General features: G+C 40.1%; 2 protein-coding genes and 1 pseudogene across 2 annotated transcripts; all 3 read left to right on the forward strand.

Moving 5' to 3' along the window:
• Positions 1–5,700: 5,700 nt before the first annotated feature.
• LOC118801650 lies at positions 5,701–16,625 on the forward strand. Its single transcript, XM_036562015.1, has 12 exons — positions 5,701–6,850; positions 6,928–7,629; positions 8,148–8,217; positions 9,205–9,248; positions 11,250–11,275; positions 11,383–11,453; positions 11,543–11,760; positions 11,933–12,186; positions 12,347–12,457; positions 12,545–12,683; positions 15,298–15,336; positions 15,549–16,625. The coding sequence occupies exons 1-12, from the start codon at positions 6,169–6,171 to the stop codon at positions 15,818–15,820; spliced, it is 2,628 nt and encodes an 875-aa protein (XP_036417908.1). The 5' UTR covers positions 5,701–6,168; the 3' UTR covers positions 15,821–16,625.
• A 1,686-nt stretch (positions 16,626–18,311) lies between these two features.
• Positions 18,312–20,419, forward strand: ins (preproinsulin). The gene is made up of 3 exons (XM_036562016.1): positions 18,312–18,436; positions 19,262–19,442; positions 20,153–20,419. Exons 2-3 carry the CDS (start codon positions 19,265–19,267, stop codon positions 20,299–20,301), a joined length of 327 nt encoding a protein of 108 aa, XP_036417909.1. The 5' UTR covers positions 18,312–18,436; positions 19,262–19,264; the 3' UTR covers positions 20,302–20,419.
• A 2,268-nt stretch (positions 20,420–22,687) lies between these two features.
• LOC118801652 lies at positions 22,688–23,965 on the forward strand (annotated as a pseudogene).
• Positions 23,966–26,057: the final 2,092 nt, after the last annotated feature.

The following is a 26,057-nucleotide window of genomic DNA, read 5'->3' on the forward strand; positions in this document are numbered from 1 at the left end:
TTATGAACTTACGACACACTGGGAGACTGTGCCCTACCTTCTCACAGAAGATACAGCTTGTGGCGTTGCCGTTCTCATCTGAGCTCGTTGTTAAGGCCTTTGCTCCATGACTTCTGTTCTTTACAACCTTGCTCTTCTCTTCTTCATTTAGTTTCAGTGCATGGAGAGATGTTATTGGATTGCAAGCGATTTTGACTTCACGTGTGAGGAACTTGACAAACTGGCTGAAGCTTGGGAATGTTTGACTTTCTTCCTCCACTTCTATGACTTTCCGGTTCCATCTTGAAGTCAACCAGTCTGGAAGCTTAGCAAGTATTTTTCGGTTCTCGTTGCAGTCATTAAGCACCTCAAGACCCTTGATTTGAGACATTGCGGACTCACAGCTGTGAAGGAAGTCGACGAGTTCTTGAAGTTCCAGACTGCCCTTGGCACTTATCTTGGGCCATGCGTCAATCTTATCTCTGAAGGCTTTGGCGATGAGGAATGGACTGCCATATCGCTCCTCTAGGATGCACCATGCTGCAAGGTAGGCTGACTCAGTGCCTAGTAGGAAGTAGCTCTCCATGGCCTTCTTTGCAGATCCACCCACATACTTGCGTAGATAATATATCTTTTCTTCAGCTGGTATGTTCTTCCTGTCAATGAGGGTCTGAAAGGAAACCTTCCAGTCATTGTATCTGAGTGGGTCACCATTGAACATTATTGGTTCAGGTACAGGAATACGGCTGGCACTAATGGATTCTGTGAGTGCTCTGACAAGAGCTCCTGTGTAGTCTTCAGCTGGATGTGTTACAGCTTGTGGTGGAGAATGATACTGCGGTGGGCTTACTTCCTGCTTGAATTCCCTTCTACCCTTCACAGGAACAGGTTGATGGAGCAGCTCATTTATTTCCTCATCTGAGCATTGACATTGACTCTGTTTAGATGTTCGATGTGAGCATTCACTCTGTTCATATACTTGCTGTCGTGCTTTAGCAGCCTTCAGTTTCTTAATCGTCTCCGGATGTTCTAATTCTCTGCGCTTGGCTTCTAGCACTCTTTGTCTCTCTGCATTTTCAGCCTCCTGTTTAGCTTTTAGCTGAGCAGCTTCAGCTTCCAGCCTCTGCAGTTCTTTAATATGATGTTCTTGCTCTAGCAGTACTTGCAGGGTGGCTTCATTGGCAGCAACTTCAGCAGCTGCACTCTTTCTGCTAGCAGAAGTTAGACGGGAATGAGTGGAGGCCTTAGTGCTGTGAGAGCGGACACTCATCTTGGCTGACCTTGTCTCTTCGTCGCCTCGTTCTTCATCCCCTTGACCTTGAGCATTTATTATGTCTAGAATGTCCATTACTTGCTGAACGATTCTCTGTGTCACTGTTTCACAGGTGTCAACTCTACGACGTGTGTCATGGTCAGGAATGCTGATGCGTCTCAACTCTTCATAAACAGCATTCAAGCTCCTTAAAGCACTGTTCACTTTGGTAACATGTTCATTCAGCAAGCTGGCTGAGCATTGACCACTTAGAGTTCGGTTGGCTATCTTTGTGACCTCCTTCCACTTCTTATAGCACACACTGAAACGACGTTCAAGTCTTCTTACTTGCTCATCGTGCAATTCTTGACCTTTCTCCGACATCTTGCGGACTCTTTGGTCTTTTTGTGGCTCTTGTTGAGGAACGAAGTCATAACCTTTTGTGCCGTTACTCACTAGTGAATGCATGTTTGTGTAAGGCTGCAGCTCATCCCTGTCGCTTGGTTGTGGCTTCATGTCCATGCAGCTCTGCGGCATATGCACACCTGCACACTCTCTTTCACTCTCAGACATCTTTTCTGATTACTGTAAAACACTGCTCTCTGGTGCTGTTTTCTGGAGCATTGAGTTCTCACTGTACCTCCCTCTGATTGAATGACAACAGCACAACTGTTCTTAAATGAACTGATTAGGGTTTTATTCCTAAACGTGAGAACTGTAAAATAAAATGACAAACACATGTACAATTGAGCATAAATGTCTAATTTACTCCAATATTAAACCCTTTAATCTTAGTGTCAATGTTGTCTTTGTTTACTTTAACTTCGTTTTAAAACACCTTCATTTAACCGTTAGCTTTACACGAACATATAACTACATGTATATTAGCACTAGCAGCAGCAATGCAATATAAACTTCACGTAAAATAAATAACAAACAGAACACAAACCTCATTGGCTGCATTAAATTCACAGGGAGGGTATGGTTTCCCTTGTAGCGCTCCTTGACAAACGTGAAACACCTTTAAAACACTTAATTTTAACCCTTTTAACGGCGTGCAATACGAGTTCTCCGCTATCCGCACCGTCCGTGCATAGAACGGCCCCCGGAAACACTTGCGGACATATAGTTCCGCCTCAGTCCTTAAAGTCCTTAGGGGGTAGGAACCAAAACAAAACGCGCTACTGCACTGCCCAGGTAGGCAGTTACAGTTGCACTTACTGAAGTAGTACATGGTCTGCTGGATTAGCAGTAAATAGGCCAGGTTAACAGCTGTGACATTCATTTTCCTGTCTTTTCTGACTGTTGATGCACCTGCACTTACTGCCCTTGAGCCACAAACTATGCCATGGGTTTGTGTGTCGCTAGATAGGGTTGCCCACCCCCCCCCCAGCAATGTTTAATTGGCTATAAACATAAACATGGTGATGGGATGATAGACAAACAGTTACTATTTGTCACTGTTTTTACAAATTCTTATTGTTTTTTCATGATGTTAAATAAAGCACACCATTATTTCTTTTGAGAGATATTTGATTGCATAAGCTGTATTTAATTGTAAATGGAGATGAGAGAGATGTTGCTGTTTCATGAGCTTTGAATGGTTAGGCAAGGCACACAATGTCAATAGAATTTTACTTTGTTGCAACAACTGAAATTGAACGTTGCAACAACTTAATCTGTTAATTGGATCATTCAGAAATCTAAATTATGCTGTCAGGACATTGACAAATATTTGTCAAGAGGACATTTTTTTTATTGGTGGGGTTTTGATGAAAACGTTTTTTGTAAGTCTTCATTTGGGCTTGTGTAAACGGGGATGATATGTGATAATAACCTTAAATTTTAGCATTGTAAACTTTTATGTTTATGCCATGATTCTGTTGTTTATAATGACATTCACTTGGCAGATATATGCACAGGTGAGATACTTGCTAGACATTGCTGCATGTTCTGGAGATTTTATAAGATCTGTATTCATAGTAGAATGAACTGTATGCCCTGTATTTTCAGTCTGTGAGAAAATAGTTACTGTGTAAGCTTTCTACAAGTGTGACCTTCAATGAACAGTGAACAGGAAAACGTGGAAGATAAGAGATCGTGTTGGAAATTAAGAGTGTTTTAGATGAGCTCAGGGTTTGGAACATGGCCAAGAAAATGATACAGCACTTTTCACCCAAAGCTGGACATGGCCCAAAAATTAATGTCATATTGGTAGCCAATGGAATTACGTAATTTGAGAATTAAGGGTTCCCAAATTATGTCAAGATGAATAAAATGGTAAGGCCAAATGAGGAGACAGCTGAGACTAAAGTATAAAAACTGATGTATTTTCTTTGTGGGCTTCACAAAGGGGCAACTCAGGTTAACGCTTTCATTTGTGGGGCCTTAATCTTTAATAAAAGATTATACCTTTTGTCTGCCATTCTTGGTGTTTAATTTTTATCTGTTTTGTATTAGGTAAATTTCAAATATTTTTGAATTTGAAGAATGCAGGACATCTCACTGCCATCCCTGGCCCTAAGATATGTTCTTTCCCCATGTCTTATCTTTTCTTCTGCGTCCTCAGTCAGCTTCTTTAGCACCTTCCTCCTGTTTGATTCTCACACCTTTGGGTGGATGTTCACAGAAAAGTTCTAAGTCCCATTTCTATGGGGTAGGTGACAGCCCCCGTTCTTCTTTTCTATACTCAGCTGTTAGGGGTGTGTGCTTGGACTTGTGAGTACCCCTTGCTGACCATAGCAGAATATCTGGTCAGAGTGTGGCTGTGGAAATTTCAGCTGAGAAATGAGGCTGCCAATCAAGGTCCACATTCAGGCCACAGCTATTCCCAGGTGTCAGGATTGTTTTCCCTCTCTGATGGTCTTTTGTGCTGTGACTTCCTTATCTGACAAAATGGATTAACCTTTCATGTGTTGATGTATGACCTCTATTTGTCTCTTGTTTACCAGCCTCCAGAATCTCTGCCAGTTTCTGTAAGAATGTCACCATCTCTCTTGATCTTGTGTCAATGCAATCTTATCATTAAAAGGAATAGTTTGAAGGACTGGGTTTGGGGCATTGCAGAGTTGGCAGTTTTTCTCAGAGTTAAACCGGAGTCATAGGTTGCTGGGGGTTGGCAGGGTGTTGTAGGTGTACCTTGATATGGAAGCTGAGCCTGACTTGTGGTATCTCTTCCCATGTTGTCCACTTACCTCGCAGCTGCTGCCTCACTGCTTTGACTTTGTACTGCTCCTCTTCCAGCCTAGCTACTTCTGATATCAACTCTTTTCTCTTCCTTCTTGTGGATGACCATGCTACTGCAGCTGTTCCCCACCCTAGACCAATCCTGCCTGACTGGGTCATGCCAACAACCTCCTGGTGCCTCAGTCTGCTGATGCTCAGACTACTTGTGACCTGTTTGGATCTGGGCCTTTTGTTACATATTGACTGATCTAATGACTCCCAAAGCTCTTAAACCAAACTTGCCTTCTCTTGTGTGTAGTCTAGGCTGATTGACTTAACTGGCAACTTTAAGTGGAAACTGAAGTTGTTGTCTTCAATTCCATGGATGATTAGTGCCATGGTTAATCTCAAAATGTCAAGGGCCACATCAGGTGTTGGTGTAGGGTGAACTGAGAGCACCAGATTTTGAGGTCTTTGTCGCTCCCCAGGTTTCAGATAGGTTGTTGCAGGAGTAGTGGGATTCTTTATCCCATTATAAAGGAGAAGGTCTAACTTCCTCAAGCTTTTTCAGGAACCATTCTGTGCAGGCTGCTATCTGGTAAATGCTTGTGATATTATCCATGTAGGCCCAGGGTGGCAATTTCTGGCCTGATTGTGACTTGAGTCCTTATACCATCTGTTTACCTCCGATGAAGATGACTTCAAAGGCTGCTGTGAATAGGATCTGGGGAGACTGAACAGCCCATTCCTATGCCTTTCTCAAGCCAATGCTAACTGTTACATCTGCTGTGATGTATGATATATCTGGAAGTCACTGAAATAACTAGTTATAACACATCTTTGATCTCACTCCACATGGGAGGTAAGTTGTTAAATTGGGAGACTGGTTTAGCAAGACGAGGTACTTGTCCTGGTGAGCTGAGTGGGATTTTCTTTCCAGGGTCGCTTAGCTGGTTCTTGGTGTTATCCCCAATTTCTTCCCCAGTGATCTCTGACTTCCCATTCTTCTTCTCCTCCAGAAGGCGTTGGGCATACTCAAATATATTTTTAAAGAACCTTGTCTTGTCCCCTTTTTGGTTTCTGCACTTTCAGATCTTCTATGCCCTTGTCAGGTCTGCCCTCCTCAGCTCTTGTGTCCTTATGTCTCCAGGTTCTCCTAAGTGTCAGCCTTGTATTCGAAAGCTCCAGAATTTCCCTTTCTTTCCTTTCCATCTCCGTGGATGACCACTTTTTATGCAAACTCTCTCTTGGCATTCCTATTAAGTCTTACTTTTGTCCATTTGATTATACTTTGTTGAGTTGAGTTCTTGCTTCACTTCTATTGTGGAACAGCTGCTGGGTATCTTCTCCTGATGCTTATGTTATCTTGTGATCCTGCTGCATTTCCACCGATCTATTTACAATAGCAGGTTCAACAGCACTTTTTTGGGGATCTGGGATTCACTTATAATGAATTGAGAGTGTTTTGGGTACAGTTAATCTGTGTTGTATTTGCATCCTAGGCATAATTCTTGGTAACAATAAGAAAATTAGGGCATCTAGGGATATTTCAGTATCTCCAAAAGGGAATCAATAAAATATCCCTCCCAGCTCTCTTGTTCTTGGAACATCCAGGTGCCCATAAGCCAGGACTTGGCTAGGAATTGTGGTAGTGACAATGCTTGATTATAACAACTAATATCTTGCATGCAGATCAGATTTGTTGTACTTCTTCTTTAGTTGCCTGTAATTACCTATCTCTCATTTTGTCATTTGCAGAGAACACCAGGGATATGAGAATTGTTCTGCTGGGGAGCATAAATGCTGGGAAGAGTTCAGCAGGAAACACTCTCCTGCGCAGAGAGACGTCTGAGTTAAAGAGAACTGCTCAGTGTGTGAAGAGACAGAGAGAAGTAGCAGGGAGACACATCACTGTGGTTGAAGCTCCAGGATGGTGGACAGATACACCTGTAAAAGAGAGCACTGAGTTACTGAAACAGGAGATTGTGCTCAGTGTGTCTCTGTGTCCTCCAGGGCCCCATGCTGTACTGCTGGTCATACGTTTGGACACCATGTTTAAAGAGGATGAGAGAACAGTATTATTGGGACACCTGAATCTTCTCACTGATGCAGTGTGGAGTCACACTATAGTGCTGTTCACCTATGGAGACTGTCTGGGAGACACACCCATAGAGCAGCACATTGAGAGTGAAGGGAAGGAGCTCCAGTGGCTGGTTGAGAAATGTGGGAACAGGTGTCATGTTCTCAACAATGAGAACAGGAGTGATGACACAAAGGTCACAGAGCTGCTGGAGAAGATAGAGGAGATGGTGGCAGCAAACAGTGGACGCCATTTTGAAATGGACAGAAAGATTCTACAGGAGGTGGAAGAGAAGAGGAGAGCAGAGGGAGAGAAGGCTAAGGAGAGGATGATGACGGTGGAGAAACAGAGAGAGGACCTCAGATCACTGATTGGTATGTTGGTTTATAGGAAGGACTTATTGTTCTTTATCATACTTTTATTTTTTCTATCTGCTCTTCTTGTGTTCTAGGATACACACCTTATCTCTCAGAGCTGAGGATTGTCTTGCTGGGGTACAGATACGCTGGGAAGAGTTCAACAGGAAACACCATCCTGAACAGAGAGGAGTTGGAGTTAAAGAGAACTGCTCAGTGTGTGAAGAGACAGGGAGAAGTAGCAGGGAGACACATCACTGTGGTTGAAGCTCCTGGGTGGAGTAATAGGGCTAAAGAGGAGAGCACTGAGTTACTAAAACAGGACATTGTACTCAGTATGTCTCTATGTCCTCCAGGACCTCACTGTCTCCTGCTGATCATTCGAGTGGACATTGTTTTTAAAGAAAATGAGGGACGCATATTAAACGGATATATGAAGCTTTTTAGTCAGAGAGCTTGGAGTCACACTATAGTGCTTTTCACCTTTGGAGACTATCTGGGAGACATACCCATAGAGCAGCACATTGAGAGTGAAGGGAAGGCCCTTCAGTGGCTAGTTGAGAAATGTAGGAACAGGTATCATGTTTTCAACAATGAGAACAGGAGTGATGACACTCAGGTCACAGAGCTGCTGGAGAAGATAGAGGAGATGGTGGCAGCAAACAGTGGACGCCATTTTAAAATAGGTAGCAAGATTCTTCAAAAGGTGGAGGAGGTGAGGAGAGCAAAGAAAGCGAGACCAAAAGAGAAGATGAAGAATGTGCAGAAACAGAGCAAGAATATGAAAGCAAATATCGGTAAGAATTACTAATAATCTCCAGCTTGAGATTCCTTCAAATCAGTGCATTACAATGTCACTTTTGTGTGTTAAAAGACAAACAATATATGATATAAAGTGTTCAGAGCATGGTTCTTGTAGGGCTGCATGCCCTTCTGTCCATTCTTTATCTCCCTCCCTCAACTTGTACAGTGATTCTGATAACATTTCAGCAAGTGAGTCCATAATGTGACAAAAATGCTGCTGAACAATATAATGCTATTTGAGACAAACATAAATTATTTTGAGCATGAACTTCAGTACCATTTTTATAGAATATGCCTGTGTAAAAAAACATCTTAAATGATAGAAGCAAGTACTATAAAATGAAAAATTGAAGTTAAAATTTTGCTAGCATGATGCAATCTGTACCTTGGTGACATTTATTTATTTATTTTTTAAATATTTGGAGTAAGAGGAAAAGAGAACTCAACTACACATGTGCTTACTCGTCCTTGTACACTGACAGTACTATTTTTGGCGTATCAATTTCCATAGACTCATCCCTCAGTTCTGGCTACGGCTCTCTAACCTCAGTGAAGGTTCCAGGGAGGCAGGGAAAGAAAAAGTGAGTTTTTCAGTTATTTGTCTGCAGATATTTTAAAGAAAGTGAAAGCTGTTTGTATAAGTATCCAAACCCCTGCTCTTTTGAAGCTTCAAACCTATACAGATGAAAAAATACAGGGGGCCAACTGCCTTTTTATTGGACATGATTGGACATAATTGGATTCCATATTTACATTTCTTCAGAGTAACTCACAAAGTGTGCAAACAGCTGAAGCCTGGACTGTGAGAATGCAAGCTTTGTATCTGATTGTTCTTTGCACAGAAAGTAAAAGGAATGATCTCAGCAAAGGAGTCACATTTGAAAATGTCAGGAGAAGACCCACATTATTCTGATGCTCTGTAGAGTAGCGTGACATTTAAGAGAAGGCATGCAGAGTCTGGAGATGACTAGAGCTTGAACAAAACGTTGTGTGGCCTCTGCAGCCAGAAAGGGTTGTACTCTCCTGATGTTCTGAAGTAGGAGTCTGCAGGATCTGAAGGTAGAAGTTTAATGATCAAAGTTGATCATCCAGCATCACTCCAAGGTCTCTCGCCCTGACTGATGGATGGTGAAGGAGTCAGGAGTGATAGATGAGTCCAGTGTAGGGAAGGGCCCTGAGTAAAATGCAGGTAGTTGAGCTGTCTTGTCCAGATTCAGTTTTAGGTGTTGTAGAATATCAAAAAGATACCTTCTGTAAAGGTTATATATTTCACAATGTTTGTAGTATCTAGAGGGCTTGAGTAGACTAGCATAATGAAATATGTTAAAGAGAAAAATAAAAAAGAATTGAGCATTGTGGAGTCCTCCTCAGTGGTCTTCGTTGTTGGACTCCTATAGGTAGGCTCTTTATGCAACTGAGTCTAAGGAAGGCTGTAGCTATAGTAGTGCTTTCACAAAGGAATAGTACCAGAGCTAATAGTTTGATCTGTGGGAGCCGATGAGTGAGAAAATGTGTCAGAATGAAGACTCTCTCTGTGCAGAATGGCTCAACAAATATTTTTATTCTAGATTTATGAACTCAGCGATGCCAACCAGTGAAAGTATCTGCTTGGGTGAGTTATAATCAGACTTTTAAACTTTTGTTTTAAATCAGAAATGCTGCATCAACCATGTTATATATACACCAATCAGGCATAACATTATGACCACCTCCTTGTTTCTATGCTCATTGTCCATTTTATCAGCTCCACTTACTGTATAGGAGCACTTTGTAGTTCTACAGTTACAGACTGTAGTCCATCTGTTTCTCTGCATACTTTGTTAGCCCCCTTTTACCCTGTTCTTCAGTGGTCAGGACCCCCATGGACCCTCACAGAGCAGGTATTATTTGGGTGGTGGATCATTCTCAGCACTGCAGTAACACTGACGTGGTGGTGATGGTGTGTTAGTGTGTGTTGCGCTGGTCCGAGTGGATCAGACACAGCAGTGCTGCTGGAGTTTTTAAACACTGTGTCCACTCACTGTCCACTCTATTAGACACTCCTACCTTGTCAGTCCACCTTGTAGATGTAAAGTCAGAGACGATAGCTCATCTGCTGCTGCACAGTTTGTGTTGGTCATCCTCTAGTCCTTCATCAGTGGTCACAGGACGCTGCCCACAGGACGCTGTTGGCTGGATATTTTTGGTTGGTGGACTATTCTGAGTCCAGCAGTGACACTGAGGTGTTTAAAAACTCCAGCAGCACTGCTGTGTCTGATCCACTCGCACCAGCAAAGCTAACACTAACACGCCACCACCACATCAGCGTCACTGCAGTGCTGAGAATGATCCACCACCCAAATAGTACCTGCTCTGTGAGGGTCCATGGGGGTCTCAACCACTTTTATATATTTTATATATATATATATATAAAATGTCTCCTCTTAATGCTGATTTGTAGCTCTGCAAAGATGCATGCATGCATCGGTCGAGACACCAGGAACAAGGGCATAGCTAGAACTTTTAGAATGGGGTGGCCAAATAAGGCCCAGAGATTTTATTAGAGTGGCACTCTCCTAGGGAAAAAAATTAAATCGAATAGTTTTATTGTATTAAACTGACATAAAAAGTGGTGTTTTGTTTTTTCTCTGTACAACTATATCTGTCCAAATACTACCAGAAGTAAACTGAAAGACAAAACTGTGTTGATGTAACATATTTTAGTCATTGATGGGAAAAATTATGTATTTGAACAAAGTAAATTAAATGCATTTTTCAGTGCACAACGTTACCTTTCATACAGACAGACCATAGTAGTTATTTATTTACTCTGCCCTCGCTACATCTTATACTGAAGTCTAATGATTAGAAGGCTAACAAGACAGCGCTGTATAAAGTAGTCTATACCACATGCATGTCTTCTGTAAAAAGTAATAAGTTAGCATGATGAATGATTATAGTTTACTCATTTTTGATAGTTAACTCATCTTACCATCACATCGCTTACTTCATAATGTAGATCTCAGAGCAGCACTGCTGAAGGCACCCAATGCACAATCACTCTCAGTTTGCTGAGCAAATTAGCCTGTTGCAGTACGATTAGGTAACTATTAAATGCAGTGCCATCATACTTTTATTACTGACTGGTAACTACCTCAATATGAGATTTTCACCATGATGCATAACTGATGCTTTATTGATGATAGCTGACTGATGATTGTTGATTGTCTCACTTTCCATAATTGGGGTTCAGGGAGATCTCTAAAATCTCCACTATGCATTATGCAAATCTGTGGAGCTGCTGATTGTGTGTCTGGTAGAGTTGGGGGTGGGCCCAAACAATACTAGACTAAACTACAAATAGTAAAACTGGGAACTGGAGGGCTGGAACTTTGGAGTTTGTTGATTTACCTGTTCAGTCATGCCCGATTCAGCTCTGTTCCTCTGTTCCTCTGTTCCCCATCCCTGCTGGTGACAATCATATTGGAACCTAGAACGTCCTGACTCCCAAGTCAACTGAAATTTGAACAAAACATTATCATGCTCTTTGTGTGCTAGACTCAGCCTTGTCTTGTAGATTTGTGATGCAGACAATGTAGATAATGACTTATGTATGTTTTTTGTACACGGGCAGAATCCAGGAGTTTGGGCAGTGGAAATGTGAGTCACCATCATAATTTTGTTCAAAAGTTTTTATTATAGTGTATTATTAAGTGTAGTGTATATATGGCAAGTATTAATTCATCTACTGCTCTACACTTCAATAGCCTGGAGTCCCTAAAGTGTTTAGCCCTGAAATGACTGAAAAAGACTTGGTGATTGAAAACAATTCATTCCGGTACTATGTTCCAAATTACCTATATACCACTTGGCTACAATATTGCACATATTAAACATGCTCACCTCAATGCATCTTCTGCTTTGCAGGTTTCAGTGCCCTCATGCTGGTCAGTTCCAGTGCCAATTTACCAGCCTTGTGTTTGAGTTGGAAGGGAAAGGGGAGTTGCAGTACAGAATAGACTCCTGGGGTACCCATCTGTTGGATGGTATAAGTCAGATGAAGCCTGCAGGTCCTCTGTACAGTATCGACTGTTTTGAAGTTTCAATCAGTCATCTGCACCTCCCACACTGTGAGATACTTTCAGGTATGTTTATTTTTGATAATGTAGTACAGAGGTTCTAGTGGGTCTTCAAGCCTTGAAATGATTCCATTTATATATAAAGAAGATAACTGCAATGATTATAAGAGCAAGTAAAAGCACCAAATTTGTGTTTACATTGACTGTAAACATTGCCCTTGCTGTTCATGTATTACAGAGGGAAACCAGGCTGAGCTGGTTGTGGCACATTTCACTGGTGATAATGTAGAGGTCATACAGCCACTGAAAGTGACAAGCACACATGTGATTATCAGTATCCAAGGCCTTTCCCTCCTTGGCCTTCTAAAAAACATGTTCTATGCTGGTCCTGTTAGTGCCCAAGTCTTACTCTTCTATAAAGAAATCACTGGAAAGCAAAGCAAGAAAAAACTACACATCCACTTACTGCCAAGGAATGTGCCAGTTGAAGAGGTAACTTTAATATCTGCAAATAGCGGTTATATTTCTGTCATGTATTGCTCATGAGCAGTGGCGAATGTCTTTGTTTTACCTTAGTACATGAACAGGAACACAGTTGCGCATTTAAATTTAAATTGTGCATTTAAATTTCTAAACTGTCTTGCCTTTAAAGGTGGAGAAAAGGCATAAGAGCAGCATATACTTTGACACCAGCTCCACATGCCAGCTTATCCCTGGTAGAAAATACAAACCATCCTGTGACCCTTACAAGCCCCAGCCAAAGGTAACTTACCATCCAGTTGTGGAGAAAGTTTTGTGTCCTTAAAAAAATTCTGTATCCTTAAGTTCAGCTGCCATTTTTTTCCTCTAGAGTGCCACATTCGAGTGTGACTATGGCCCAAACTATCACCCCACCTTTGTGGTGTTCTTTGACACTGAAGATTTTACAGTAAGTCTTTTGGATGAAGATGGCTTGGAGGTGTGGGAGCCACATGACGTATGTCTTTCAGGTAAAAATGACAATAGCATTTTCCTAGTGATAGCAAAACAAAGCAGTAAAGCTTTTGGTTAAATTGTATCATAAAAGGGTTTGTTGCTTGAAGCTTTTAAACCCAGTGCACATTAAAGAGACCTGGTGGTTAAAAGCATAAATAGCAGATATAAATCTACTCTGTTCTGGGGGATGTTTTAGGATAAACATCCAAATCTTAATCGTCTAATGATTTAAAAGAATGTGATTTCTTTCTAAAGCAAAAAGGTAACTAGTAGCACAACTACGATGCCGGGGTGTGTCACATGATAAGAAATTACATCGTCTTAGAGGCTTAAATTAGGTTACAGCTGGTATTTATAGCAAATCTCATGACAACCTCACACATTATTCATATATAGTTTGCCCAAGTCTTTCACATATTCCTTCACAGTCAAGGTAAGGGCTTCATATATGAAATCTAAATCAAGATATGTGCTTGGTATTGGCATGAAACCATGGAAACCCACTCTAGTTCACTCATTCTGAATCAGTTTCTAAAGCAGTCACATAGCTGTGTCCCAAAAAAAGCTTTGGGTGTCATTGGCCTTTTCTCCACTGCAGGGCCGAACGGTTCTGAGCACGGAGGGTTCCAGTGGCGTTCCACATGGACATGGTTCGACATGAAACGCTTTCGGCGTGGTTAGCTAACTATACTCAGGGCCACAGAACCGTTCGGTGGGATGATGTAGTGATGTAGCTATATGCTGATTGTTTCTTGGTTTATGTCGGTGTTGTGCCACAGCATCCTGCTGCATTATTATAAACTTAAAAAGAATCAAATAAGTTAGGTTTGTTCACACGGACGCCAAATACATAAAAGCAGTGCACAATTCAATAAACACCAAAGCTTCTATCTAACACCAGTTTCTAAATGTGAAATGGCAATGCTAACCAAGAGAGCTGGTTAGCGTTAGCTTAACTAGCATGCTGCCAGGTCTGCTGTCTACAGAACAGGTTGAATTCTGACTAAGAAAAGCTTTACTGACACACATTTAGATGATAATGATTTAAATCTGAGGAAACTAAGCTGAGTGGCTGATGTTAGAGGGACAGAAAGCTGAAAATTAACCTGTTCTCTGGTGTTTGGAGCTGGAGCCTCCTAGCTAAGCTAATGCCACCTGGGTCTTCTCTCCTGGCTAGCAGGTTCAACTGCTCTGCTATCACATGTATAGATGGTAAAATCTTATAACAGTGAGAGCAAAGTTGACTGATTGGTGTTGGAGTGACAGAAAGCCGAAATCAGACCTGTTCTGTAGTGCTTCAAGCTGCAGTCTGCTAGGCTAAGCTAATGCAAGTGTGCGGTGCCTCCCTCCGCAGCACGGTCTCAGTTCCAGTGAACCGATGATTAAAAACAGGATAAAGACTTGTATCTGACAGCACAATTTGGTGCAGAAGGGACAGAGATATAAAATATAGAATTGTTCCGTGGTGCTTTGAGCTGGACCCTGCTTTGCTACGCTAATGCTAGTGTAGTTAGTCGGCTATACGTGAAACCCACCACAGTAAAGGCAGTTTCAGTAACTAATGCTCAAAAAACAGCCGTTAAGAGGATAAAGAATCTGAGAGCACGGCGAGAGGTTTTGGAGTGATAGACCGAATCAGACGTGTTTTGTGGTGTGTAGTGTGTATGTAGCTATTAGCCTGTTAGCCACTCATTTATGTAGTTTTCTTGGGTTTTTCGTGGTTCTGATTTAGTGGTACAACAGATGGAAAAAGAAACGTAACCGGTCTCACAAGTCCAGACCAGCACAAAAACAGTCCAGTACGTCCCTGAGAACCATTTGGCTCGACAGTGGAAAAGAGGCCATTGATCACCAAGCATCGATACGACGGTTCACAGTGAAGCGAGTTGGTTTTTTGACACATGCTCCATAGCTTCAGTATCAAGGCTGACATCACTACATTTTTCTAAACGTATAATGGCCAAAGCTTACTTTGCAGTGGGAAGTGATGGTGAATGGGGGGAGGTTAGAAAGTTCTAGACAATAAAGTGTCAATTAACTGGTTATCGTGATGTGGGGTTTCTTACTTACTTTCATCTTCTTTAACATGTTGTATGAACAGGCAGGTAATCGTCTTCACCCATAGGTGCTATATCTCTATATTTAAACAGATTGCTGATTCATTTTAGTTGTGTCAATTCATAATATTTGAGGAAGGCACGGTTACTTCTGCCTGTGAGCCTAGCACCAGCCCTTGAGAGGAATGAATGTCATTTTTGTCAGGATGGCCTTAGCAAAATCTATGATTGTGCTTGTCAGTTGAATTATAAGTACATATTTTTCTGAAATAGTGTGTCATGAGGTTGGAGATGTGTCTGCCCACACTACTGGAACAGGATGTAACCTGTATATTTGACATTTCTGAAAGAACCACGGTTCTTGTTAATTCAGCTAGTTTGAGTTTTTCATTTTATATGGTTATAAGCCTATATGTGTGTCTTTGCATGTTGAAAATGTACAAAAATATAATTTTTTTGCCTGTGAAAAAAACACAATGACATCAATGACCTTTATAAATCCAGTTCTGGGTAGTTTTCTTAATCATGCTGTCTGACATGCACTAATCTTTTGGTGTTCTCACCATCTCAGCTCACAATACGGATGCAGCCCTAATCAAAAGGATGAAAGGTACAGTGTGACGTTTGTTTGTAATCCTTTGGGGCTTGTAAAGCTAGCAATTAAATATTTATTTGAGTGCCACCCACACAGCTAGTAGACATGCTGGAGGATTGGCTCCCAATAACAGGCCAACTTTGCATGTGCAACAGCAACTGGTGCCAGAGCTAACTGAGCCTTTAAAAGACGCTCATCTGCAATCATTTTTACTGTTTGCATTTCAGCTGCTGAATTTGTGGACGAACACAGAGAAAAGCTCATTCAGAGAGTTTCCTCAGTAATGGAACTAGCAGACTCTCTACAAAGCAAGAAAATGATTGGTGATGAAATGTACAATAACATCAAAGTCGCAAAAACATCTCAGGGACAAATGAGGATCTTGTACGAAATTCTTCAGTCGGGAGGAACCGCTGTGAAAGCAGAATTCTATGAAATCCTTAAACTGAAACAGTCTTTCCTAGTGGATGAACTGGAGTCTGGACCCAGAAAGGCCTAGTGGACCTTTAAAAGGAGAACATTTTGTCCAGAGGTGTACTTTGTGATATAATTTAGCAGTTAACATACTGCCGTGCTCTGTGACATATAAAAATAGTGGGCAGGCCCAGCTGACCTTGATTTGGACTGATGGAAGAAGAAAGAGGGAAATATCCATGTGACTTTGAAGGAGAAATCATTATTGGATGTCGGATCAGGAAGACTGCTCAACTGGATAGTGTTTCCATAGAAACAGGGACTAAAGCGTCCTCTGCATTTAAATCTATGGGAAAGACATCAGTAAAAAGGGTCGGAAATTCTGGTCACAAGCACAAATTCAGTGACCATGATTGTGCATGATTGAACACTTATGGGAGATTTTGGAGTGATGTGCTCTTCACCACCAGCGTCAAAATTGAGGAAATCAGCATTCTCTAATCAGCTGTTGGCCAAGTTTTGCATCAGTTGGCAAAATGAAAAGTTTGGGACTGGTCTGCATTTTTCACAGCTTTGGATACAGTACTCATATTTTTTTTTGCACTATTTATTTACAGTCATTGCACAAATTCAAATTATTTTAGCAAATAATTTTCTCAGTTTTTCTCAGTCTTTTTGTAAATCATTGTTTTTATCATTTTTATCCTTGGTACCTTGTGTTTTCTGTTTTTTAGATTAATTTATATATCTGTGTTTTGCAATTCATAAAGTGCTAATTATGCATTGTGCAGTAGCAATTTCAGAGTTGTATATTGTATATATGTTGCAATTACTTGTTTTTTCCCCATGAGCCTCCTGTGGCTAGAAATACTTAAAACCCTTCCTACATATTTGCTTCTCTTCATATTTCCTTCAGAATTGTCACTGCCAGCATTGGGAAACATTTGATTGGGGACATTACAGAGTAGAGACAGAGTAAGACAGAGTAAGACAAGGGCTGAGAAATCTCAGTTATAGAAAATATACTGCTATACTAAGCATTGAAAAAGTTTACAATTGATATTTTAGACATCAGGTCTTCAGGGCAACAGTGCCAGCTCAAGTGTCCAAGAGTAACTGCTCTTGGAAGCAGCAGTTAAAATTAATTGAAAAGATTTTCCCATATGTGATTTTTTTTTTTCATAAGCCAAGTTTTTAGGAATTGTTCATGGACAAATTTTGTGCAACATTTCAATGAGAGAAGGTCACCTGTCCTAAATGAACTGTCAGTCAAAGTCAATGAAGCAACCTTTGAATCTCAGTGGAGCCCCCTGACCTGAAAATCTTGGGTAACCATTAACTTCTCATTTAATGCTATTACTACACACTGAGGTTATTTGCATAATAAAATATTTACTGATCACTTACATAAAACATGTTAGTTTATTTTTGGCTTGTGAAAAAAATCCACTGTAAATTGTAAATTGGGTTTTAGAAACAAATTTTATGTTTTTGACAGTAAATGTTCATTTAAAGCATTAAATCCCTTAAACGTTTAACAAAAGATAAATATTTAAGATGTTTTATGCAGGTGGCCACCAGATCACCAACCCTGCCAGAACTTTAGAAGGCTTCCATAACACCTATATCCTGTGGGCATTGTATATAGTAGTCTATAATAGTCATACAATTTTTTAGAAGATACTAGATGACCAGTGATGGATCACCAGTTTGGCCTATTCTGCACTTACTTATTGGCTGCATATTGTATAGACCAGTATAGATTTACAGTAAAGACCTTTACATGAGATTTTGTGCAGTAGATGTCACGAAGTCATTTAACTTATGAAAACACAATAAAAAATGCAAAGACAGTAAATCATAGAATTTGAAACAATCTGAAAGTGTTACTAGTGAGTAGATCTGAATTTGTAACCAGTGATCAATGTGTTCCCAGGGTACAGAATTCATCCCCTCAGAATTCACTATAAACCAATAAATTATGTTGGTAACATACTTGTCTTGGAAAATACAATAAGTTCATAAAGTGCAGTGTACTGTTCACAAAAATACCCAAATATTCAACAGAATAATACATAGTATATGATAATAATACATAGTTATATGATCCGTTTAATCACTATCTGCACCACTCTAATAGCAGATGCTTAGTCAGCAACTACTCTATCACAGGAAACACTACGACACATAAGCTTGTGCTACATTACCCTCAATTGATATTTACCACTGAAGGATCTTTACTAATTAAACTGACCAGCTGTCGCCTTCTGTTGCCCCCAGAAAGCAAACGCAAAATGTGCTACTCAGCGTTTAGTCCAATCTTTGATGCTGCTGCCTGATCTGAGCTCAGAGTACTAATGGTTTAGCTCCATTCTGACCCTTTTATAAACTTTTTTCTCAAAGTCAGTTCAGATTATCCTTTAAGGATTCTCAGAACACATGGAAACAAGAGATGTAAGTCGGTTCAGGCGGAAAAGGCAAATTAGCTAGACAAACGTAGCTAATGTGGCATGTGTGATCCGACAGCCACTTAACGGCACTAGAGCGTTTGTGCGTGCAAGGTGTCTTTTTCCGCTGACATGGACCAACAGCAACACCTGCACAGGTATAAAGGTGGAGAAGAACTGTCGATCGTCCCAAACGGTCTCTCCTCTCTCAGCACCTCACCAACTCTGTGGGACTCCTCTGTCTACAAGAACAGGTAAGAAAGAGAACCTTTACAGGGTAGAAAGGGGTCCTAAGTGTATTTAACATTTAAAACCTCTCTGTTATCTATTTGCTGTGTTGTTGGGTTTTAGTTAACATACTAAGATGATCGCAAACTACACTATGTGACCAATAGTTCAGACATCTGCTCCCCTTGCTGATGTTGGAGTATTGCTGTGAGGATTTGGTTGCGTTCAGCCACAAGAGCATTAGTCAGGTACTGATGTTGGATGATCAGTTCTGGACACTCCAACTCATCCCAAAGGTACTGGAGGAGCTCCATCACTCCAAAGAACACAGATCCACTGCTCCACAGCCCAATGCTGGTGGGCCTTATACCCTCTAGCCAATGCTTGGCCTTGGGCACGATGATCTCAGGCACATGAGTGTCTGCTCCAGAACATCTCATTCTATTGGTCAATGCTCTTCTATTGAGATCACAAAGGCTGGGTGTCCCAAATTAAACTCCTGTCAGAAATAAGTGTAGCTGGATTCACTAATTTGAAGGGGTGTCTGGGTAAAGGTTCGACATGTAGTGTAAATGAATGAACACACTTATAATCTCTGAAGTTCTGTCTTTCAAAAGAAATATACAGATTTCTACCAAAAGTGGGCGAACGATTGTGTCGCATTTCAAATGATCAGTTTTAATCCCAGGATGCATCACTAAGAAGCTTAATAATTAACTCTTAGAACATATTAGGTACAATGTAGTTATGGATATTAACCTTAATAAAAAGAATCTGCAGCAATTACACATTTTATCACAAGTTTTACGTTGTACAGTACAGTCATATGGCTTATTTTGTCTTCCTCTCAGACCATGGCAGCGTGGCTCCAGGCTGGTGCTCTGTTGTTCCTGCTGGCGTTCTCCACTGCAGGAGCCAATGCTGGCGCACCTCAACACCTGTGCGGATCTCACTTGGTGGACGCCCTCTACCTGGTCTGTGGCCCTTCGGGATTCTTCTACAACCCCAAGAGAGAGGTGGACCCACTGCTCGGTGAGAAACAGTGTAACTAGATGGAATTAAGCAGTGGATGCTCAAAATGGATATGCAGTATTATTATCGACTGAATACTGAGAAAGTATATTTGTCACTGAACGGTTACTGAAGATTTTAGTCTTTCTAGATATGCCTAATTCATACATAGTCTCTGCCCGAAAATACCAATATCATTATTTCATTGATCAATTATATAAGATAATTATTTCAAAAAGTCTTCTGCAAAAAACTTGATGCTCCCTTCCCAGAAGGAGGAGCTTCAAATGTTTTCTCCACTCTCAACAATAAAGGTGCTAAAAAGGTTCTTTGTGGTCTGCTCTAGAAGAACAACTTTGGTTCCCTAAAAAAAGTTTTCTATAGATTTTTTTTTACAGAACTGTTTTTGTAAAGTAGATGTGGGAAGATGAAGAACCTTTTCTAAAGTTTAAAGCATAATGTAAAGCTTCTCGGAAGAACCCTTAAACTGGTATTGGTACACTATGTGAAGGTTCCTTAAAACTTTTAAATGTTCTTCACACTCACACATCTCTTTTTCTACCAATCCTTGTTTGATTTTTAGGGAATGAAAAGTGGTTCTTCTGTGGCATTGCTCTACGAACCCCTGATAGGAGTGTCAGTCTGGCTTATTTGTATATTTTGTCTTACAGAAAACACCATTTTTAACTTCTCCGTTAGAATGTTGCATTATTTCTGATTCCCTCTTTCAGGGTTCCTTCCCCCCAAGTCTGCTCAGGAGGGGGAGCTGGCCGAATTCCCTTATAAAGAGCACACTGAGCTGATGGTGAAGAGAGGCATCGTGGAGCAGTGCTGCCACAAACCCTGCAGCATCTTCGACCTGCAGAACTACTGCAACTAAACCACCAGCTACACCACCAGCATAGACTACCCCATCAGCTCAGAGCTACAAATGAAAAAATGGTGAAAAACTTGATTACTTGCCTTTTTCCTAGAAAATAAAGTTTCATCAAATGAAAGCTGAGTGTGTATTTGGTTTTTCTAGTTTGGTCATACAGCAGTGAGAAGTAACACATGTAAGACAACTGAAAACATGAGTTAAAGGACAAAACCTGAATCAGGAACTCACACAGTTACTAATCCTCATGATATAAAACCATCAACACTGTCTTAGACACTGCTTGGGAGAGGGCTGTGTGTAGAGTCCCAGCTATTGCGTCATCAATGGATCTGTTTAAGTTGCTAATGTTAGTCTAAGATGTGTTTGTGTTATTTGTGCTTTATTGTGCTGGGCTGTGGAATAGTCGGAGTGGGAGGAATCTCACTTATAGCATGAGAAGCTCTGATTGTCTTGTATAAGCGATCCACTGAAGGTTAGAGGTTCACCATTAATCTGTAAGTATATGCTAAGAATAATTAAAGATAAACTACTGCAAACAAGCAGTCCTCATGATTCCCTGGTTATATAGCGATGTCCATCACTACAGATCATTACCATGATGTAAGTACCAGAGTTGTAAGTAACGAATTACATTTACTCTCGTTACTGTAATTGAGTACAGTTATCCCTGTACCGCTACTTTTTGGAGTAGAATTAAATCCTAGTACTTTTACTCTTACTTGAGTTCATTTTTACTGAAATGCTTTTACTTCGCTACTTTAATTTTCATAACGCTACAGAGTAAAAATAAATGGTGAGCGTATCAGCTTATCACCCAATAATAACAAAGCGCGGTTAAATTTAAAAGATTTACCAATCAAAAAACAGCAGCTCCTGCAGGAAAAAAACACCACAGAGATGTCCAGTTTAGTGGAGAAGGACAGGAGAACTGAACCAGCTCACACGAGGAGCAGGCCGCGTCCAAACGGTCATCTGTGTTCATTTAAACATGAACTAAAGAAAAAGGCGTTATTATCAGCGGTCAAACATGAAACCTGCTGAGAGCCGCTCTCACAGCTCGACTCCAGCCTGAGGCAGCGTTAGCCGAGCTAGCTGACCTGAGCTAAACAGGTACCGTGTTTACGGGTTTCTTTCTTTTATAATGATTCTGTTTATTACACTGGAAATCTGTTGCGTATATTTTATTACAGTGCCTCTCAGACACTTTACTGAACAGGTGTCGCCCACAGTTTAACAGTTTATACAGCCTAGTTTAGCTGCTGTTTGGAGATAAACGGTCGTTTACGGCTGAGAAATCTAGTCTAATATGTTTTTTCGTCAACTCTGAAAGTGATTCTGTCATGCTGTCGTTCTTTAAGCTGACTGACCTGATCTGAGCCCCCCAAAGCTGGGTATGTTGCTGATGATTTTAATGGTAGAAGAGATATCAGCGAAAATATACAGTTTGAAGGCTGTGAATGTGTTTACTGTCTGTAGGGGGTCACACCTATTAACGCAAGCTAGAGTCCAGGGAGCTGATGGATGATAGGTGTGATCTTCTCATAATTCTGACTGTTTTATTCTTTTAAATGAACGTAATTAAACAGTAACAACCTCTGGACAGATAAACTAAGTTTTATGTAATCATCTAACCATGAAACACATGCAGGTTAATGTAAACCTTGTTCCTTACACAGCTCACAGAAAGGTGTGTGAGGCTGTGATCAGTCTCAGCTCTCAGAATTTTAACTCTGATGTTTTTCTGTACAGATTATTTCCAGTGATGTAGCCCAGTAGCTCAGAAATATTTTCAGGTTGTGACAGCGGAAGTATATAAATTATTATTCTCAATAGTTGTGTAGATCTTAAAATGATTAGTTAACAGAACGTTAAACACATTTTATTATGTTAAATTATTATTAAAAATTAAATGAAAACATTTTCAGACACAGAATTAGCACATTTCTTTTTACAGTGTAGCAAAAAAGTTGATTTCTCTTATTGGTAAAAGTTAGAAACACTTTACCACATAATTTGTGTGTTTGGGTTTAATAGAAACATCAGTTCAGTGAAATATGGTAGTAAACAAATTCACATTTTCCACTTACAAAGTACATTTTAGATGAAAGAAAAGAACAAACATGCAAGAAGTTGAGGATCTTCAGTCTTCATCATAAATAACAATTGCAGCTTCTTTTATTTTGTTTTTAAGAAGGGAATTTGTAATTCAGTCTTCTTCTAAAGAAAGGTTATCTTTATCTGGTCCTCAGCCAGGTGTATGTGTGTCTTTTCTGTTTCCATCCTCCCAAGTTCTTCATAGCCATCACTGTTTTTCAAAGCCTGCTTTCTTCTTGTTCTGGGGGATACTGATGTTTCTGTATCTGCTGAATGTTGTGGTCCATTATAAATGAGCACGTCTCCAGACTCAGACTCCACAGGGGTAAGGATTACCCACAGGCTCTCTGAGGTTGAACTGAGAGCTTCACACTTCCCACTGTCATTTTCTGTATTTTCAGGTCGTGACTCACTTTCTATGGCAGGCAAAGTTCCCTGCAGAGCCTGGTTTTAGATGATATCCAGGATTATATCAGTAAATGCCCTTTCTGTATGGTGCTTGTTCCCAGTCTGAGGGTATTTTGCTTCAGAGTTGTCTTTACAGACCTTCTGCTTCAAGTTTTTCCACCTTAGTTTGACGGTTCTTAACTGGCCACTACCAGTGGCATTAACTCAGACTGTGATTGTAGCCCATTCACTTAGTTTCATTTTCACTCTCCTGACCTGAGTGCTAAACGTACCCATCAGTTGCATGTTTTATACACTCAGCTTCCAGTATGGCATTTGAAAAGAGGGTTCACAATAAACACCACAGGCAATAGGAAGATTACCCAGATGACACCCTTTATACACAATTTAGATTTGGCTGGGAAGACGTTCTGTTCATCTGCATTCTACTTAAATCACATTTAGAAAGTGTCGCTCTAAGAGTCTAAGAAGCCACAGCTTCACTGTAGAGGTACAAGACCTAATCATGTTGTGGTTCTAAGCATGTGGAGCATTTTGTCAAGTTATTGGAGACAGTATGTGTTTTACAAAATCCACTGTATGTATGGTGTTTCATAGAGTCCCATTTGCTATATCCAGTCTTCTGAACCAGTTTGTTGCATATCCTGAAAATCCAGAAAACCTCAAAAAGATTAAACAGGATTATTTCTTGAGTAAAATGCCAAACACTACTGGGGTGATGAGCTGCACCCATGTCTGTACTCAGGCACTTTGTGAACAGGATGGAACGACATAGCATTAATGTTCACCTTGTGGAAGTTGCTGACCTAATCATTACAAACTGTGTTGTGAGATTTTTAAGCCCCCCTAGACCACATCGTACTTGGTTACAGTGTTTTCCCACTCTTATCAAGGTTAATGACACCTTTTGCAACAGTTAACAGATGCAGAGCTGAGATTTAACAGAACCCACACAACAGCAAGAGGAACTACTGAGCAGTTAAATGGGGTCCAGAAGAGACGTTTTGCTTGCTTGAGCTACCTATGTGTTGAGCCAAAGCAAGCATACAACATCATCTGTTCCTGCATTGCTCTTCACAATATAGCAAGAACACGCAAAGTCACTCTCTACAGTGATGAACAGCTGGATAAGTTACACTGTGAACCTTTGTTTCTCAAATGATCATTTAAAATGACTTTTTTCCCAAATGTGATGTTTACAATGCCTCCTAAGATGAGCTGTAATTCTTAAGGGTGCAGCTGGAGAATAAAAGCATTTTCTCTTTTAAAGTGGTTCATAAGTGATATTTATTTTTTTATTTACCAAGATCATACATCATTTGTCCAGTAGATGGTCACAGAGAGGGCTATTAAAAGCACAGAAAATCAGTTGTAGAAATTCTTATCCTGCAACTCTCCTAATCTGGGACATAGTCTGTGAGATCATTTTGATCCTTGATAGGAAAAAAGGGTGATTTGATTATCTGAAAAATTTGGATCAGGATTAAAGGTTTTGAAAAACCAAGCCCTATTGCTCACATGCTGTTATGAATACAGATTAATTTTCTTCTAAAATTAAATTGTAAATGACAGTGAGTCTGTCTGGGTTTTATATAATTCATGTTATATTCCAAACACAGCCTTTTGAGGTCTTAATTTGAAATAATCATTTTGAGACTCAGATTTTAACAATACAAAATAGCTGCAAACCTAAGAAATGAAATAAATGCAATGACTTCAACTGAAGGCCAGTTAAGAACCAATATTGTAAACTAACAATGAAGCACAATGTACTCTACATCACTGAAATGCTTCAAAGATGTCAATTATCTTTGAAGCAAAAGAAAAAAAAACATCTGCATATTTAATCAAGTCCATATTTGGCCCAATATGTAAAGATTTTCTGGGCTGCCCTCTTTTAGCTCACATATTTTTTCCCTTGCAAACCCACTTAGTACCCATGCCCACCAGGACCCCTTCTAGTCAACTTTGTACCCATGTGGATCAAACAGAACCATGATGACTGATAACTTGAAACTTACTTATTTAGTTGGTTAGTAATCACCTATAGGACTAGAAAACAGTGAACATAAAATCAACTTACTTACAGGCCAAAAATAATCTTTATCAAAATGTCTTATTATTCATCTCAACGAGGTGTTGCATTAGCTTTAATTCATTAGTTTAAGTGACTCCAAATGTAGTGGTTGGTGGGTAACACCTCTGCCTGCCATGCTGTAGACTGGGGTTTGATCCCAGTCTAGGCTAGAACCCTGTGCAGTCTCAATAAGAGTGCTTAGGCAGGACTCATAACACTACTTTTGTCTACCTGTGTAAAATGATCAAATTGTAAGTTGATCTGGATAAGAGTGTCTGCCAAATGCTGTAAATCTAAATGCAAACATCTGTAATGTTTAACTGTGTTTTTTTTCATTAAGATGTGTGAGAGTGTTGGCTGAATATGATCATTAAAATGTTTTCCACACATCTTAGAATAATATTACTTTGTGTTCACAGAATGTCAAATTATCCAAATTTATCAGGCTACAAGAAAAGTCACAAAATAAAACTAGGCCATTTACCATCTTACGTCAGCTGTGGCCTATATGACTGAAATGATACATTTTCTTGTTTATGAAAATTCTGCTGACCATTTCCCCCACAATCAGCTACTGCATGGCTGCACGTTTTTATTTCAGTAAGGCAGGAGTTCACCTGATCAACTGTTTGAAGACTGAGAAACAAGTAGAATCAAGTATGTTCTTGATTTGATAGAATGCAGACCTGCAAACACACTGGACCTTTGTGGATAAGACTGGACATCCCTGAGCTAAGCTAACAAGAGAATAAGTTCTGTACCAATGCAAATACATTCACTGTTTATCACACAAAAACCTTGTATTTCCATTTTTGTCATTTTATACTTTTCTTGCGATTTGAAAACTAAAGTTACTCTTTAAATTGTGTTAAAATTCCACAATGAAGAGACCAATTGAAATGTTCCAAAATGACTTGGGAAAAATCATCTTCCGTTACACATTTTTCCATTTTTTCCTTCTTCTGTAAAGTTATCATTTTGGAGATACAAGGTTTTGTTCCAACAGCTACAAAGTATGTGTAATTAAAAAACAATGTAAAAAGCAGTTACAAAGTCATACCATTAGTATGAAAGACTTCTTAATTATTACAATATCAAAAGTTTAATACAATACATGAGCATCACCAAGCAATTTTATAAACATTTGTCTCACAATCTGCCCAGAGTTAAGCTCATT

Source organism: Colossoma macropomum, unplaced genomic scaffold, assembly GCF_904425465.1.
Source record: "Colossoma macropomum unplaced genomic scaffold, Colossoma_macropomum, whole genome shotgun sequence".
Classification (NCBI taxonomy): Eukaryota; Metazoa; Chordata; class Actinopteri; order Characiformes; family Serrasalmidae; genus Colossoma; species Colossoma macropomum.